Source organism: Pundamilia nyererei, unplaced genomic scaffold (assembly GCF_000239375.1).
Source record: "Pundamilia nyererei isolate P.nyererei 1_Seehausen unplaced genomic scaffold, PunNye1.0 scaffold00205, whole genome shotgun sequence".
NCBI classification, from domain to species: Eukaryota; Metazoa; Chordata; class Actinopteri; order Cichliformes; family Cichlidae; genus Pundamilia; species Pundamilia nyererei.
In genome coordinates, this window is record NW_005187606.1 from 483,747 (window position 1) to 497,947 (window position 14,201).

Here is a 14,201-nt window from a genome sequence, read left to right on the forward strand (position 1 = left end):
ACTTCCAACAACATTCAGCTTTGATATTAATGAGTTTTTTGGGTTCATTGAGAACATGGTTGTTGTTCAATAATAAAATCATTCCTCAAAAATACAACTTGCCTAATAATTCTGCACTCCCTGTTACTCCCCTGTACTGAAACTTGTGTTATTCACTCTTTTTTTCTTTTCTGTTCTCTTTTCTCTAGAGTGGCTGTTGTTGGAAATGTAGACGCTGGAAAGAGCACCCTGCTGGGAGTGTTAACCCATGGTGAGCTGGATAATGGCAGAGGTTTCGCTCGCCAGAAGCTCTTCCGGCACAAACATGAGATGGAGAGTGGGAGGACCAGCAGTGTGGGCAACGATATCCTGGGCTTTGATCAAGAAGGACAGGTGGGCTGCTGTCAGTTGTGAATGGGCATCACTGGAGAAATGCATTTCTGTAGTTATCTTTCCTTATTTTTTGCATTTATTTAAAAGTTTTTGAGTACCAAATATCAAAAAAACACTGCTCAGTGAAAGACTATTCAGATAGTAATTTTTCTTGTTAGCTTTATGGATTTATGTGAAATTATAATTGTGAAAAGTTTGATCACATTTAATTAACAGCATGTATTTTTCCTGCAGGAACATTTTTAAGCTTTCTTTCAAAGTTTCATCCTACCGTTTTTTCTCACGTCCATTATAAGTAGGTTTTCTTTTCTGTCTGCTCGCTTCTTTAGGTGGTAAACAAGCCAGACAGCCATGGCGGGGGTTTAGACTGGACCAAGATCTGTGAGAAATCCTCCAAAGTCATCACCTTTATTGACTTAGCTGGGCACGAGAAGTACCTGAAGACCACAGTCTTTGGCATGACGGGACACCTGCCTGATTTCTGCATGCTCATGGTGAGAGAGATTGAAAGTTTATATTTAACTATTTCCTGGCAAATCCTTTGTTACTTTTTTGTTCCTGTTTCTGCCCTCACATAGTTAACCACTCATCTCTGTGTTTCTTGTCTCTCCATGTAGGTTGGCAGCAATGCTGGCATTGTTGGTATGACCAAAGAGCACCTGGGTCTAGCGCTGGCCCTAAACGTACCTGTGTTTGTTGTGGTTACCAAGATAGACATGTGCCCAGCTAACATCCTGCAAGGTAAATCCACTATCTCCAGCACAGCTGTATAACTGCTCTGTTCTACATCTTTAGGTCCCAGTTTCTTAACTTCATGCTCAGTGTGAGAGGTTTTGCAAATTCAGCATAATCTCCATTCCCACAGCAATGTTTACAGCAACACAGCCATACCAAAGACCACCATTGTGTTGTTAAAGGCAGTAAATACTTTCACGCTTCATGGCTCTGCTTTAATTATGTTAAGGTAGGAAACTGGGCTCTAACTCAAAAAAAAGCCTCTTTGGGAAGAAAATGAATAATATAAAGTAAATCGCTAGAACGCTTTTAAAGTGAAGCAAACTGAGAGAGAAGTTTACAAAAACAATAAACTACTGGAAGAGCACATAAAGGAAGTGATAGTAATTAAGAAATAATAAAACATGAATAAATATGCTTTTAAAGCAAAAGTAAATTAAAAGCAGTCTTTTTTTCTGCTTAAAGCTTACTACTTTCAGTTTCCATCTCTTTAAATATGTCATTTATTTTCACTCTCAGGTTGTTTTGTTCAGATTTTGTCATGAGTGTTGTTTTTAGGTTTAAGAAACTCAGGTTTGCTTGTGTTTGTCTGCAGAGACACTAAAATTATTACAGAGGTTATTAAAGTCACCAGGCTGCAGGAAAATCCCAGTGTTGGTGCAGAACAAGGATGATGTCATTGTCACAGCCTCTAACTTCAGCTCTGAGAGGTAAGACCAGAGAACAGGTAGGACGATGGGCGTGACTCTGCTGAGAAATAATAACAGAATGGGTGACAGTTGATTGACAGCATACTCACACAGTTAGAAATAATGTTTGATCTTTAAAATGTTCCTGCAGAATTAGGATTTTTGAATAAAATGCCAAAGACGTTTAGTGAAAGTAAGTAAAAAAACACTTACAGAGAACAGGATATCATATGCGCACTCTCCAGTATGCCAAATAAAACCGACTATATCAGCTTGACCCTTAATTTTACCTAATCATACGGTTTCCTGCCAAAAATAAAAGCGTATACATTTTGTCTGTGGGGAAATTGCTGGATGAGTCCTCTTCAGCATGTAATGCTCATATGATCTCAGTGCTTTAACGCATAGCTTTTTTCACATGGGTCATCTTGATTCTGTTTTCAAATCGAACCAATCAGCACACTGGTTTCTGTTTTTTGATCGGCCTCTGGTGTTTGTGTGTAGCCACGCCTGGGTGGTGCATTTTTATTTTAGGTTTATAAGTCAAGTGGGTATGCTGTTAAACAGCTTTCCCTTGCCTCTTTAATTTTTTCCTAAGATTTAATGTGTAAATATTCATGTGCTGGTTTATCAGTCCCTTTAAGGAATCTGCCATCCAGACCAGTCGGTTAAACAGAATAGATTTTTTTTTTCATCATCTCTCTTTTTTTCTCTCTCCTTCTCTCCAGGATGTGTCCAATATTCCAGATCTCAAATGTGACGGGGGAGAACATGGACTTGCTGAAGATGTTCTTGAACCTCCTTTCCTCTCGGACCACCTTTAGCAATGATGAGCCTGCAGAGTTCCAAATAGACGACACATACTCCGTACCTGTAAGAAATAGAGCACACACTCAGTTATACAGCCATGGATGTTCATTTCTTTACAATTAGTGTTTCAGTGCATGAAAAACTAGATCAAAGACATTGTAGATAGAGGTAGATTTATTAATGATCTGTGTCAGTATAGTGCCTTTTTTTAGGGTTAAAAACTCAAATATGCAATAACAAATTTGAAACTGAAAGGTGTGGACAAAGTTGTTGTTAATGGTGATTTAATGGTGGTCTTATTTTGAGCATGATGTGGCTGTGAGAGTTGCTTCTAGGAGTCTTATATTTTCTGAGTGCCAGTGGGAGATCTTATCAGAATGCGTGTAGAAGGGCCAAAGCTGGGAGCAAAAGGAGTTGGGTTTCTTCCTGTAGTTCCTGCATGTTTGTATGAGTCCTCAGCCCCAGTGTTAAGAACCACACCCTGCAATGCCCTGTTTAGTTTCTTTCTGATCAAGCTTTTATTTGCATTTTATTCCTCAGTCCCACCTTTTCAGCCCTGATGTGTTTCTTCTCTGTACACTCTTTTTTTTTTTTTTTTTACTTTCTTCTCTTTCCCATCAACTCCCCAGTCAGAAGGCTGCTCTTCCCTGAGCCTAGTTCTGCCAAAGGTCACTTCTGTTAAAATGGAGTTCTTCCTTCCCACTGTTGCCAAGCGTTTGCTCATAGGAAGTAATTAGATTGAGTTTTTTTCTTTTAATGCATAATTTAGACTTCTGCGGTGAATGTTGTTAATTACTTGTGGTCATGTCCTATTTCAGTTTTCAGTGAGGCACAGTAACAGTCAATTTGATAAATACACAGAAAGGTGAAGGTTTGATAGTAAATAATGTTCTCTGTTCTTCTGTGCTTTCTAAAGAACATTTGCAATACATAGATTTCAGATTCATATGACAGACATGTTTGTAACAAAGCAGCACGTCTCTGAGTATACTGCACTCCACATTAGCTGCCCCAACCTCCAATACTTCACACAGTCCTATCTAACAGAAAAGTCCAAAAGTATCATTTCTCTTTCACAGGGTGTGGGCACAGTAGTTTCAGGCACTACGTTACGTGGATTGATACGACTCAACGACACGCTCCTCTTAGGTCCAGACCCCCTCGGCACTTTCATCCCCATCGCAGTTAAATCCATCCACCGCAAGAGGATGCCTGTCAGAGAGGTTCGCGGTGGACAGACCGCATCCTTCGCCCTCAAAAAGGTCTGTGTGGAAATAATTTAGTTGAAATACAGCCATCATGACATATTTGAATTATTTTTACATATCAGTCCAAAAGACAGCATAAAAATAGCTCAAAGATGACTTGGCAAGAAGTTTTGAAAACTTCTGAGGAGGATAATTATTCAGAAACTTTGAGACGTTATATGCAAATGAATTAGTTTCCTAACTTTAGAATCAGTTTTGTAATACATGCAAATCCCAAAGAGTGAAAGCAGGTAGTGTTCTGGCTCTAATTCAGTTTTGTCTTAACCAATCCCCCAGCTTCATTTCTTTTTCCTTTGTTCCTGCTGCTTTTTCCCCTCCTGTCTTCTCAGATCAAACGATCATCCATAAGGAAAGGAATGGTGATGGTTTCTCCCAAGCTGATGCCACAGGCCACCTGGGAATTTGAAGCAGAGATTTTGGTGCTTCACCATCCGACCACGATATCCCCGAGATACCAGGCCATGGGTTAGTAAATACAGACACTCACAAGTTTAAATAGCACCGATGGGCATCTGTGTGTCTTTGACTCCCTTTTCTAAAAGAAAAATACTGTCTGGCCAATCGGTAACTGTGCCACTCTCCCTCTGTATCATTAGTCCACTGTGGCAGCATTAGGCAGACAGCCACAATCCTGTCAATGAACAAAGACTGTCTGAGGACTGGGGACAAAGCCACGGTCCATTTTCGCTTCATCAAGACCCCCGAATACCTGCACTGTGACCAGAAGCTGGTGTTCAGGGAAGGACGTACCAAAGCTGTAGGCACCATTACAAAGGTACTGGGGCTTGTGCTTACCTTTCTGGTTCAGTGTAAACTCTTTAATTATCCTATAATTAATGTTATGTGAACACTGGTGTAACAAACACAAGGTTGTGTTTGCAATTTCAGCTTCTCCACTCAGTGAACACCCAGGCAGCTAAGGCCCAGCAGTCCAAATCTCAAGCCAGCAAAAAGAGTTCTAAAGAGGGCACAACCGCTAATGAGGACAGTGGATCAGCAGCACGGCCACCCAGTCCTACCACAGCGCAGCTACCGGTGAGTGAAACAGTGCTCGGGGAATCCTCATGAGTGCATGTTTTACAGAAAACATAAGAAGTGACAAATTTCATCGGGTTGTTTTATGTGTCCAACAGTTAATTTTCCAGTGCTGAACTTTTGTTTTCCCTTCCGGGCACTAACACTGTTTGTATGCACTTATGACATTTGTCCTTGTGGTCTATCCTGTAATTCACCCTCTGAACACTCAGGTTTTGTTTTATCTGGAGCTGCAGAAATTCTGTTTTGGGTGCTTTCTTGAATTTTTTAGCCACAGGCTTCCTGTTGGTCACAGTGACTGTCACTGACTCCCTCTCTGTGGCTGTAGTATTTCACCCTTCAGTTCTTGCCAACCAATTACTGTTGGTTGACACAAAAGTTATCACTACTAGTGCATTAGTGTGGTAAGGTCACCACAGACATTAGATTTTCTATTACAGTCAACTTTGTGTTGGAAGACATCTTCTCTCTGCTCTTCAAAGTGCTTAAATCTGCTACTTAATGTCTACAACTTTCACATTATTGTTCCATTATTGTACTTTGACTTTCAATCATTTTATTGCCAACTTGCTCTCCTACCCTGTCCATCATCCTGCCTTCATCGTCAGCCACATGTACCTCCACTCACCCCCTCCTCTGCCCTCTGATCCTCACCCGTCCTCACTGCTGTTTTCGCTCTGCATTCCCGATCCTTCAGTTCTAACACTTTACTCTCTCGCTGTTATCTCTCTCTCTCCTCCCTCCCTGTCTTGGCATGCTGCGTCAGACAGTGGCAGAGGAGGAGGCTCTGTGTCATGATGGCAACAAAGAAAACAAGGTAAAGTTCCTGCAGACTGTGGGAGTGATGATGGCATCTCCTTAGGTGTGGTTGTTCTGTTCCCTAACCCTCCCCAGGTTCTAAGCAGATGTTTTTTTTTTGCATGCATACTCTGCTTTAGTGCAGTTCTGCTTTATATTCACAAAATTTTCTCAGTCACACCAGGAAGCTGCTGTACTGCAAGTACAAGTGTTTATTACTGAACTTGGACCCAAGTGGGATTAAAAGCTGTGGAGGTGCTAGAGGAAGGAAAATGAGCTTTTTCCCTAATTGTTCTTCTATTTTTAACTACACTCATTCTATATTCTCCCTGGTGAACGTACCAATTAGAAAAACATGACTTGTCTCTGTTAGCTTTTTAAATGTTACTTGTTACTAAAATGTTAGTAAAATTTGATTTTGTCAGACAGAACATTTGTGCAGTTACAGGGTTTCCTGTGACCCCGTTTAAAACGAAGTAATTACACTTGTGTTAAATTAAACAAAAAAAGGGGAAAAGGGCCTGTGTTTGTAAGGTGTTTACCCCATCCACTAAAATATCCCGGGCTAAAGTCTAAACTGTTCACTTTCCTTTTTGTTTGTTCCCCTCAGAGAACCTCTAAACTCGTTTTTACCCTCTTAACCTTTTTAAAGGAGTTCCTGTTGCTCTTAAGTGCATCTTAACTGTTTTGGATCAACAAGCTTTACCTGCCGCCTGTGCTTTATTTCAAACCTGATTTCACCTAACAACTGGCTCACAGTGCTGTCTGTCCATCCACAGCTCAAGTCAGGAGGCGGGGGACGCAGGAGAGGTGGTCAGAGACATCGAGGGAAAGGTGTGAATGCCACGAATACAGCATTGCCCACAGGAGCAGCGGGCACAGCCTAAAAGCACAAACATGGGTTTCTTCACAGCTCGTCATCATCATCGTCATCATCATCATCTCTTCACAAAGAGGAGGGAGAGTGACTGTGTGGGCCTCTTGCAGGTGTGCAAAGACTGGCCATGTTTCTTCATATAAAAACAAATAATTAATTAGTGAACAGTCTGAATCAAGAGAGTGACATATTTATCAAAAATGATATATATTTTTCTTGTTGGCTGATGAAGGTGATAGTTCTTTTTTAAATTTGTTTTTCCAGGAGGTGTTTATCTCATTTGTTTTTTCCCAGCTTCTAGCAGATGGATCAGTCACTCTCTCTGCTCTCTCCTGCCTCTAATGTTTTTTGTTTCCCCCCTTGGTCAGCCTGCTTTTTCCTTATTCTACATTTCCTTGTGTTCTGTCATTAATGGGACTTTCTGAAGGCACCAGACTTGGAGTCTGCTAACATTGGTCAGTGAAGGAGGATTGTGTTCAGTAGTTGAAAATTGTTTTTAAGCTCCTGCTTACTGAAGCCAGCAGTATAAATGTGTATTTGGGATCCATTGAGCTGAAAGGGATTTGATAGCAAGCGGTCGGCTGAAGCTGCTGCCGTGTTAGTTTAAGCTGACCACTGGTTTTGGGGTTTGGCTACAAACTGTTCTCTGGAAACCTACTGATGGATGTAAACTCTGTGGTTTTGTTACCCTGAGACTAGTTATGAATGCATCACTTATAATGAAACATCGGCTTGTACACAAAGTGCTCATGTAGCCGATGTTTAAACATGTTATAGAAGGAAATCTTCATCGACTTTTTCTAAGAGTCCGTGTTCCAGTTTTTCTAGTTTTTCATGAAGCCAAAAGAGAAAATTTCTGAATCATCCTTTTTTAACGTTGGAGTGTTGAGTAGCAAAGTGGCGTTTGTCATGGTGTAATGTACTACAAGTGCTTTTTGAACAAGCAAAGCAGGCAGAGGACCTTTGCACAGTTCCACTTTGATCCAGTATATTAAATGAAAAATCCAAAAGCTGATAAAGTCTTGTGCACAAAAACATCCATCAGGTATTTTACTAATTTAATTAAAAAAAACAAACTCTAATGATGTCAAAGCCAACACAGAACATGTTTCAGTAACTGAGGTTTTGCTGCACATTTTGTGTTTGTTCTTCATATAATTGAGAATTTTCATGTGAAGTCCAAATCAGGTGCAAAGCTTCACAAACAAACGTGGACAATCACCAGATTATGGTACACGTGTGCAAGTCATGTTGCATCCTGCCTTAACCTGACGTATACCCCTAATGACATCAAGCTAAAGTAAGCAACAGTAGACTACACCCTTTTTGCCACAGATGTTTTCCACTGGTTTTTATTAAAGTGGTTTCTCGAGTTGTCTTTATATTGGGAAGGTGACCGTGTTGGCAGTTGTCACAGTTTTGCAGCCCTCTGTTTCTTCTTTGGGGGGCATAGATCTCCCCTCACATTAGTATTAACTTAATGTTGATCAGTCTGGTCTGACAGTCCTTGAGCTACCAGCTTTATACGTCTCATAAGCACAATGAACTAAGAGCATTACTACCTTTCTCCCCCTTTAGATCTTACCAACAGTGCATGGATGTTTATCTGAAGAGACTGTTTGTGTGTACAGTTTGTTACATTTTTGGACAGTGACACATTTTTTTTCTCACTTTTACATCTTTTGAAAACAAGCTGCAATAGTAGAGCAAACCATTGTGGTTACGCTTTGTTTCAACACCATGACTGCAGCTGTCTTCATAGGTCTTTCTGCCTTCATAGCTGATTCAGGTGATTGACTTAGACACTCCACGATATTGTACCTTTTCACCTTTAAACAGGTTATGCGTTCAGTCAAAGTTATCTTTGTAAAAAAGAGAATGACCTTAGTAACAATTAAAACTGGACCACCAAACTAAAAAAGGTTGTAAAGGTCTGCGATCATCCAGGCAGATGTTCCTACAATAGATTCACTTTGTTCTTTTCGACCACATGTTGTGCCATCTACATTAAACGCCATACTTAAAATCATCTCCAGATCTTCGACAGGCTTCATTTATGAAAACGATAGCCCATGAGTGAATTGTTCAGTCACATTTCAGCCTTTAAAGTTAAAGTGAGAGCCTTCGTGTTGTTTCCATCTTAACTGTTGCGGTGGCGCGTGGAGGCCGAACAGTGGGAGAGGTGTCACTGTCCAAAAATCTGTATGTGAGACGCAAGTTGTACATGCCGTTTAAATTAAGTGGTGCCAGTTTGTGTTCTAAATCCTTTTAAATAAAGATGTTATTTAACAAAACGTGTTTTAATAATAAATAATTTAAAATAATCTCTTCAAGAACAAGTTTAGGAGGACTCTTTGGTGAAATTCAGAATTATATTTTATACTCTGTATGCTCAGAGGTGCTCCGTCCAGAATGTACCTTGCCTGTTACCTTTACCTGACAGGCTCCAGCCCCACCGTGACCCTGAGCTGGAGAAGCGGCCGTGGATGGATGGGAGAAATTGCTCAGGGTGAAAGGTTGGACAGCGTCTACACAGCGTAATCGATTTTTGGCTTCTATTACACAACCATAAAGTTTTGTGATGAATTTGGTTACAAATATTACTCTGCTGACAAAAAAGGATCAAAAAACATTTTCCCATCTTAGGGGATGAACCAGTGCTGTATCTACACACTGTGTCTTATCTTTTGGACACTTTTACCAGCAGCCTGTCACAAAAACATAATTTATCTCATTTCTTTAGTCGAATTGACAGAAATTGCCGAATACAGCACGTTTTACATCAACAAGGTGATCCCCAAACAGCCGTTAGCTGAAAACCTGGCTCATCTCGACATGCCAGTCGATGTGGCCTCCTTCGGACAACATCACTGTAATGCCACGAAGAAGAATTTGGATATCCATTCAAGTTTGTTTTCAGCAATGTTTGTGTTTATGTCAGCAAGAAAAGAATTAAAAAATGCTGCATGCAAGTGATAATATACCTGCTGTTGGGGTCAAACATTCATTGGAAGAATATAAAATAAACATTGTGAAATAGGAAACAGACACTGGTGGTGGGTGTATTGTTCTACTCTTCTTCTGTTTACAGTTTTAGAATATTTTAGTGTTTTACGGCAGTCTGAATTTAGGACATTTGTATTTTCATTTGTTGATTACGCTTAATGCTTATACACATTTGTAGCAGGAATGACCCACGCTCAGCAATGTGACTGCAAAGGTTTATTTACAGTGTGCCTTTCAGTGCTGTTGCGTTACCGTCAGCAGCTTTTCGGCTCCTCATTGCGTGGCAGCGCCTTCCTCTCACTGCTCCTGCTATGGTCTCTCCTCCTCTCTGGCCCCAGCGGCTGCACGATTAGTGTTTTCAGCCTCCCCTGAAACCACACCCTTAACCTGCTGCTCCACCCCTCCCCTGCACCTGAGCCACCAAACACAACATGAAAAATGGCTGAACAGTGAATCAGTTTCTTTGGAAATTGATTAATACTTTTTCAGCTCTTTCAGCCAAGTCTGGTTCTGCTGGCGATTTCTTCCTGTTAGAAGGGAGTTTTTCCTTCCCATGGTTGCCAGTTGTTGGGCTTTTCTCTGATTTGTCTGTATTACTGTCTTTACCTTACAGTAAAGTGCCTGGAGAGAACTGTTGTTGTGATTTGATGCTGTATAAATAAAATTGAACTGAATTTTAGAAAAACAAAAGTTGGTGTTTCGATCACCTTCAGTTTGTCAGTCAGTTTGTCACAAACCAAAACTGAAGCGTTCCATCTTCAAGTCCAGGTTATGTTGGTGAAGGCCCAATTCTACTGTTTATAGCAATTTACACTGCAAGTCACATACATGCATTCATCATTCAGCAGTCATGATATTATCTCACATTCTGTTGTGTAAATTCACTAATTTGAAAATCCACTGCACAGATTATTCTGTCTCTATTCATGTATTGAGGGAGAAAATCGTTTACATTCTCCATCAATTTACTTTTCTCATTAGGGTGCTTTTTTTGAGTGGCCTCACTGGTTCTCATGAAGGCCTTTTCTTGTTTAACATATACTGTAGAACCTACAGCCAGCATTGTCCCACCATAAAGCCCTCTTATCTTTCCATACAATACCCAGTGAATATGCACTTGGGCATTTTTTAAATGTGAATTGAAATTAGAACTTGGTAAGTAATACTGTAATACACCGACAGCCTCCTTACACTGTCTGTCATGCTTTCACTGTCTGCTTTAGGATGGCTTTACTGGGACATAACTGATTTGTTAATTATCAACTAAAGCCAGCCTCCACATCCCCCTTTGCCTTGTGTACTAGCTTTGCACATGTCAGCCTTTTCCCTGTAGGCTATTCCTACTGTGTACCCCCCGCGATGCTGTCCGCTTCACAAATTAACCTCAAGATGTGGTCTCGAAGCTCCTGACAGATAACTCATGTTGGGATATGACCTGTTTTCTTAAATCTAATTTGCCATTCAGTCCACGCCTTTACCTCTAACTTTTTTTAATTTGTTTTTGTTTTTTTGTTGTTGTGTTTTTAGAACATATTTCAATTTTGGTGCAAATGTGTGTTAGTGCTGGTTACTGTTAAGCTTCAGCAACTAGTAATGCAAACACAGACTGTATCTCCTCATCATGCTGAAGTGAACCTTACACCTGAATGTGACGGTGAACCCGTTCCTGTTCATTTACTGAACAGGCAGATAAACAAAAAGTAAACTGCTCATATCATTAAATAATGCTGCCTTCTTCTGTGCCTTCACGCTTGCCTCGAGCTTATTTTTTGCTTGTCAACACTTTCCCGTTTCAGTCATGTTCCCTGCTGTGCCCGAGAGACTCATTTTGCACATCTAGGAGCCTCTTCTGAATCACTCTTTCAAGCGGTTTACTCCTTTCAGCTTCTACTGTTTTGCTTTGCTTCATGTGGACTAAGCATAGTCCAAAAACCACCCACACCCATTCAGAAGCTGGCTTACATTACCCATCTGTCTCTGTGCTGTCTAAGCCTGTAAAGCCCTCTCCCTCAGGTTCCACTTTTTCCCTGCTGACACTTTCTCTGAAGTATTGTTATACACAGACTCTGATAGCATCATCTCCAGCACTGCTTTAGCATCCTTGTCTTACTTGTTATAGCCACTCCAAACCCCCTTCATATAGTCAAATTCCTAAAAGAAAAAAGGAAAGCCATGAGAAAGTCACAGCATGTCACAGAAACCCTGGCTTTTTTATTTTTTGACATTATTTTGATGTGCAAAGATGTTCGCCCCTTTGAACAGTGCCTACAGATAAAGGTGGTCCTCCATGCAGACCTTTCTTCACTTTTCATGTGTATGCTGGCCATTTCAAATCCCCCGACCACATTTCAAAGGAATTCAGATCTGTTTTTTTTCTCTCTCTCTTTCTTGGCCAATTTCATAACCCTCCATTCCTTCTTTTGATCTTTTTAAATCCCTTGTCAGGCTCATAGGCATCTACAGGCCCTCTTTTTTCTGAAGGCCTTGAAGAACTCTTTAGATCTTGGTATGATGACACCATGAACTTGAGTGGCAGAACGAGTACCATACTCATACTTAGATGTCAGGGGTCTAAATAAGACAGGCACCATCTGTCACTCCCTAAGCACGGTCTTATCATGTGGACCTAACATCCCTGCAGCTGATGCTTTTGAAGATGTGATAAGTGTAGGTGCATGCTTACTTTCTTCATAGCTGTCCTTTTTTCTGATCTAAAAATGATGAACTGTTTGATTTCTCTAATGTGATCCCATGTGGAAAAGAAATAGTAAAAACATATATGATTTACTCATGAAAGTGGCCACTTTCATGAGTAAATCATATATAAATCATATAAGGCTTACATGATTTACTCATGAAAGTGGCCACTTTCATGAGTAAATCATATATGTTTTTAGTAAGTATACAAAACATACAAGTTTCATTATATAATTTTTCAAGGGATCTTATATGTGTTTTCACTCTTGTATGCTTTTCATACAAGTTTCATACAAGACAGATAAAAACTTTATAAGATTTATACATATCTTTTCCATATGGGATGAGAAAGTTGACAATTTCCCAGGTTTTTAATTTTTAATTTTCAATTCACACCAGTGCTAAATAAACTTGGGATTACATCCACTTATCCAATTCACAGGGGGGCTGGAGCCTGTCCCAGCTCCTATAGGGTGAGAGGCAGGGTGTCACAGGGCTAACACTGACAACGATTCACTCTTGTGGGCAATTTAGAGTCGTCAGTTGATCTAACCCTATTAACTTTGGGTGGAAGCCAGAGAACCCATGCTCCCATGGGAAGAAGACGCACACAGAAAGTCCTGGACCAGATGTTGGATTCAAACCCTGAGCATTCTTCCAGTGTGGCAACAATGCTAACCACTGCGCCTCCGGGCTGCCTATCTTTGGTATTTCAATAAAAACCTTTGACTTTTTCCACTTTGTATCAGTTACTAATGTTTTTTAATAATCACACAGAGGAAGTTATGGAGTCACGTTTGAAATTCCCTTTTACCAAAACTTTGTTTTCATGGCCTTTGGACTCCTTGCATACTGTTCACCTGCTCTTGATGCAAAGGGCTTTCAATCAATTTTGCTCAATAGTTCATAAAGAGTCAGCCTCCCAAACATAATTATTTTCAAACACCCCAGGGTTTAATATTGCATTCGGAAACAACTGATTGTTTTTGTTCCAATCCAATCAAAGTCTTGCTCTCTGAACCTGTCAGCTCATTTTCACAGGTGGTGTTCTCTCAGATGGTATAAAAATGGAAATGCAAACAGGCTTTTGATGCAGAGCCCAGGGTCACTGAATGACTTGATGAATGCGGGTAGGGGTATTTCAGTGTTGTACACTCACAGTTTATGAAAGAATTAAAGTAACTCCTCGCACCGTGTCTCTCTGTTTATTCCCACTCCTCCTTTGTGTATCCATCCATCTCCATGCATAGAATTAAAGCACCAATAACAGTTTTTTACTCTGTGTCCTTCTGATCTTATTGGTTTTCGCACCATGCAGTGTGAGGGCCTCATCACCATCCGCAGGACCATTAGTGTCATCTCAAGCACGATATAAACAGACTTAATTATTTCTTTACTGAAGCGTTTTAAAAGGCAAAGACAGATTCAGGACAATAAAGCGAACCTCACACAAAAAGGTTTTGCCAAGCTCAGACTGAGACCTGAGGACTTTATATTTATACTTGTTAATAAACTATATCTTTAAATGTCTTTTTATACATGAAATGTCAAGAATGCAATGATTTGCAAGTACTATATGCCCATGTTTTACTCACAATAGAACAAAGAAACCATATTATGTTTAAACTATAAGACAGTTTGCATGGGGGCCCAGCCCTGGAGCAGGGTGCCGCCGGTGCATCGAGCCACCTGGGGGGCTCTTCAACTGGTGGGGGAGATTGTCACATCTTGCAGGAGCTTTCCTCTCTTCAGGAGCTCTCTCTGCAGGAGGGGAAGATACAGGAGAGGTGGAGGAAGATCTCAGCCTGGGCATTTATTGTCTTATGTAGTCTGGAAGATGAGTGGATGGTGGGGTGGGTGCAGTTTTCCCTGTGGTGGGGTTGGGTGGACTGTCCCGGGCTCTGTGGGGCCGGG

At 40.7% G+C, this 14,201-nt stretch overlaps 1 protein-coding gene across 3 annotated transcripts in view; it reads left to right on the plus strand.

Annotated features, from left to right (window-relative positions):
- Nucleotides 1-8,878, plus strand: part of gtpbp1l (GTP binding protein 1, like) — a 16,388-nt gene extending 7,510 nt beyond the window's left edge. For 2 of the 3 annotated variants that reach the window (XM_005747812.1, XM_005747813.1), the window contains exons 5-15: nt 189-372; nt 702-866; nt 990-1,113; nt 1,703-1,817; nt 2,525-2,669; nt 3,686-3,868; nt 4,204-4,339; nt 4,471-4,649; nt 4,763-4,909; nt 5,676-5,726; nt 6,487-8,878. In XM_005747812.1, coding sequence (XP_005747869.1) covers nt 189-372; nt 702-866; nt 990-1,113; nt 1,703-1,817; nt 2,525-2,669; nt 3,686-3,868; nt 4,204-4,339; nt 4,471-4,649; nt 4,763-4,909; nt 5,676-5,726; nt 6,487-6,594 — 1,537 coding nt within the window. In that variant the 3' untranslated portion in view covers nt 6,595-8,878. The remainder of the gene's footprint in view (nt 1-188; nt 373-701; nt 867-989; nt 1,114-1,702; nt 1,818-2,524; nt 2,670-3,685; nt 3,869-4,203; nt 4,340-4,470; nt 4,650-4,762; nt 4,910-5,675; nt 5,727-6,486) is intronic. The other variant, XM_005747814.1, reaches the window with a different exon arrangement.
- Nucleotides 8,879-14,201: the final 5,323 nt, after the last annotated feature.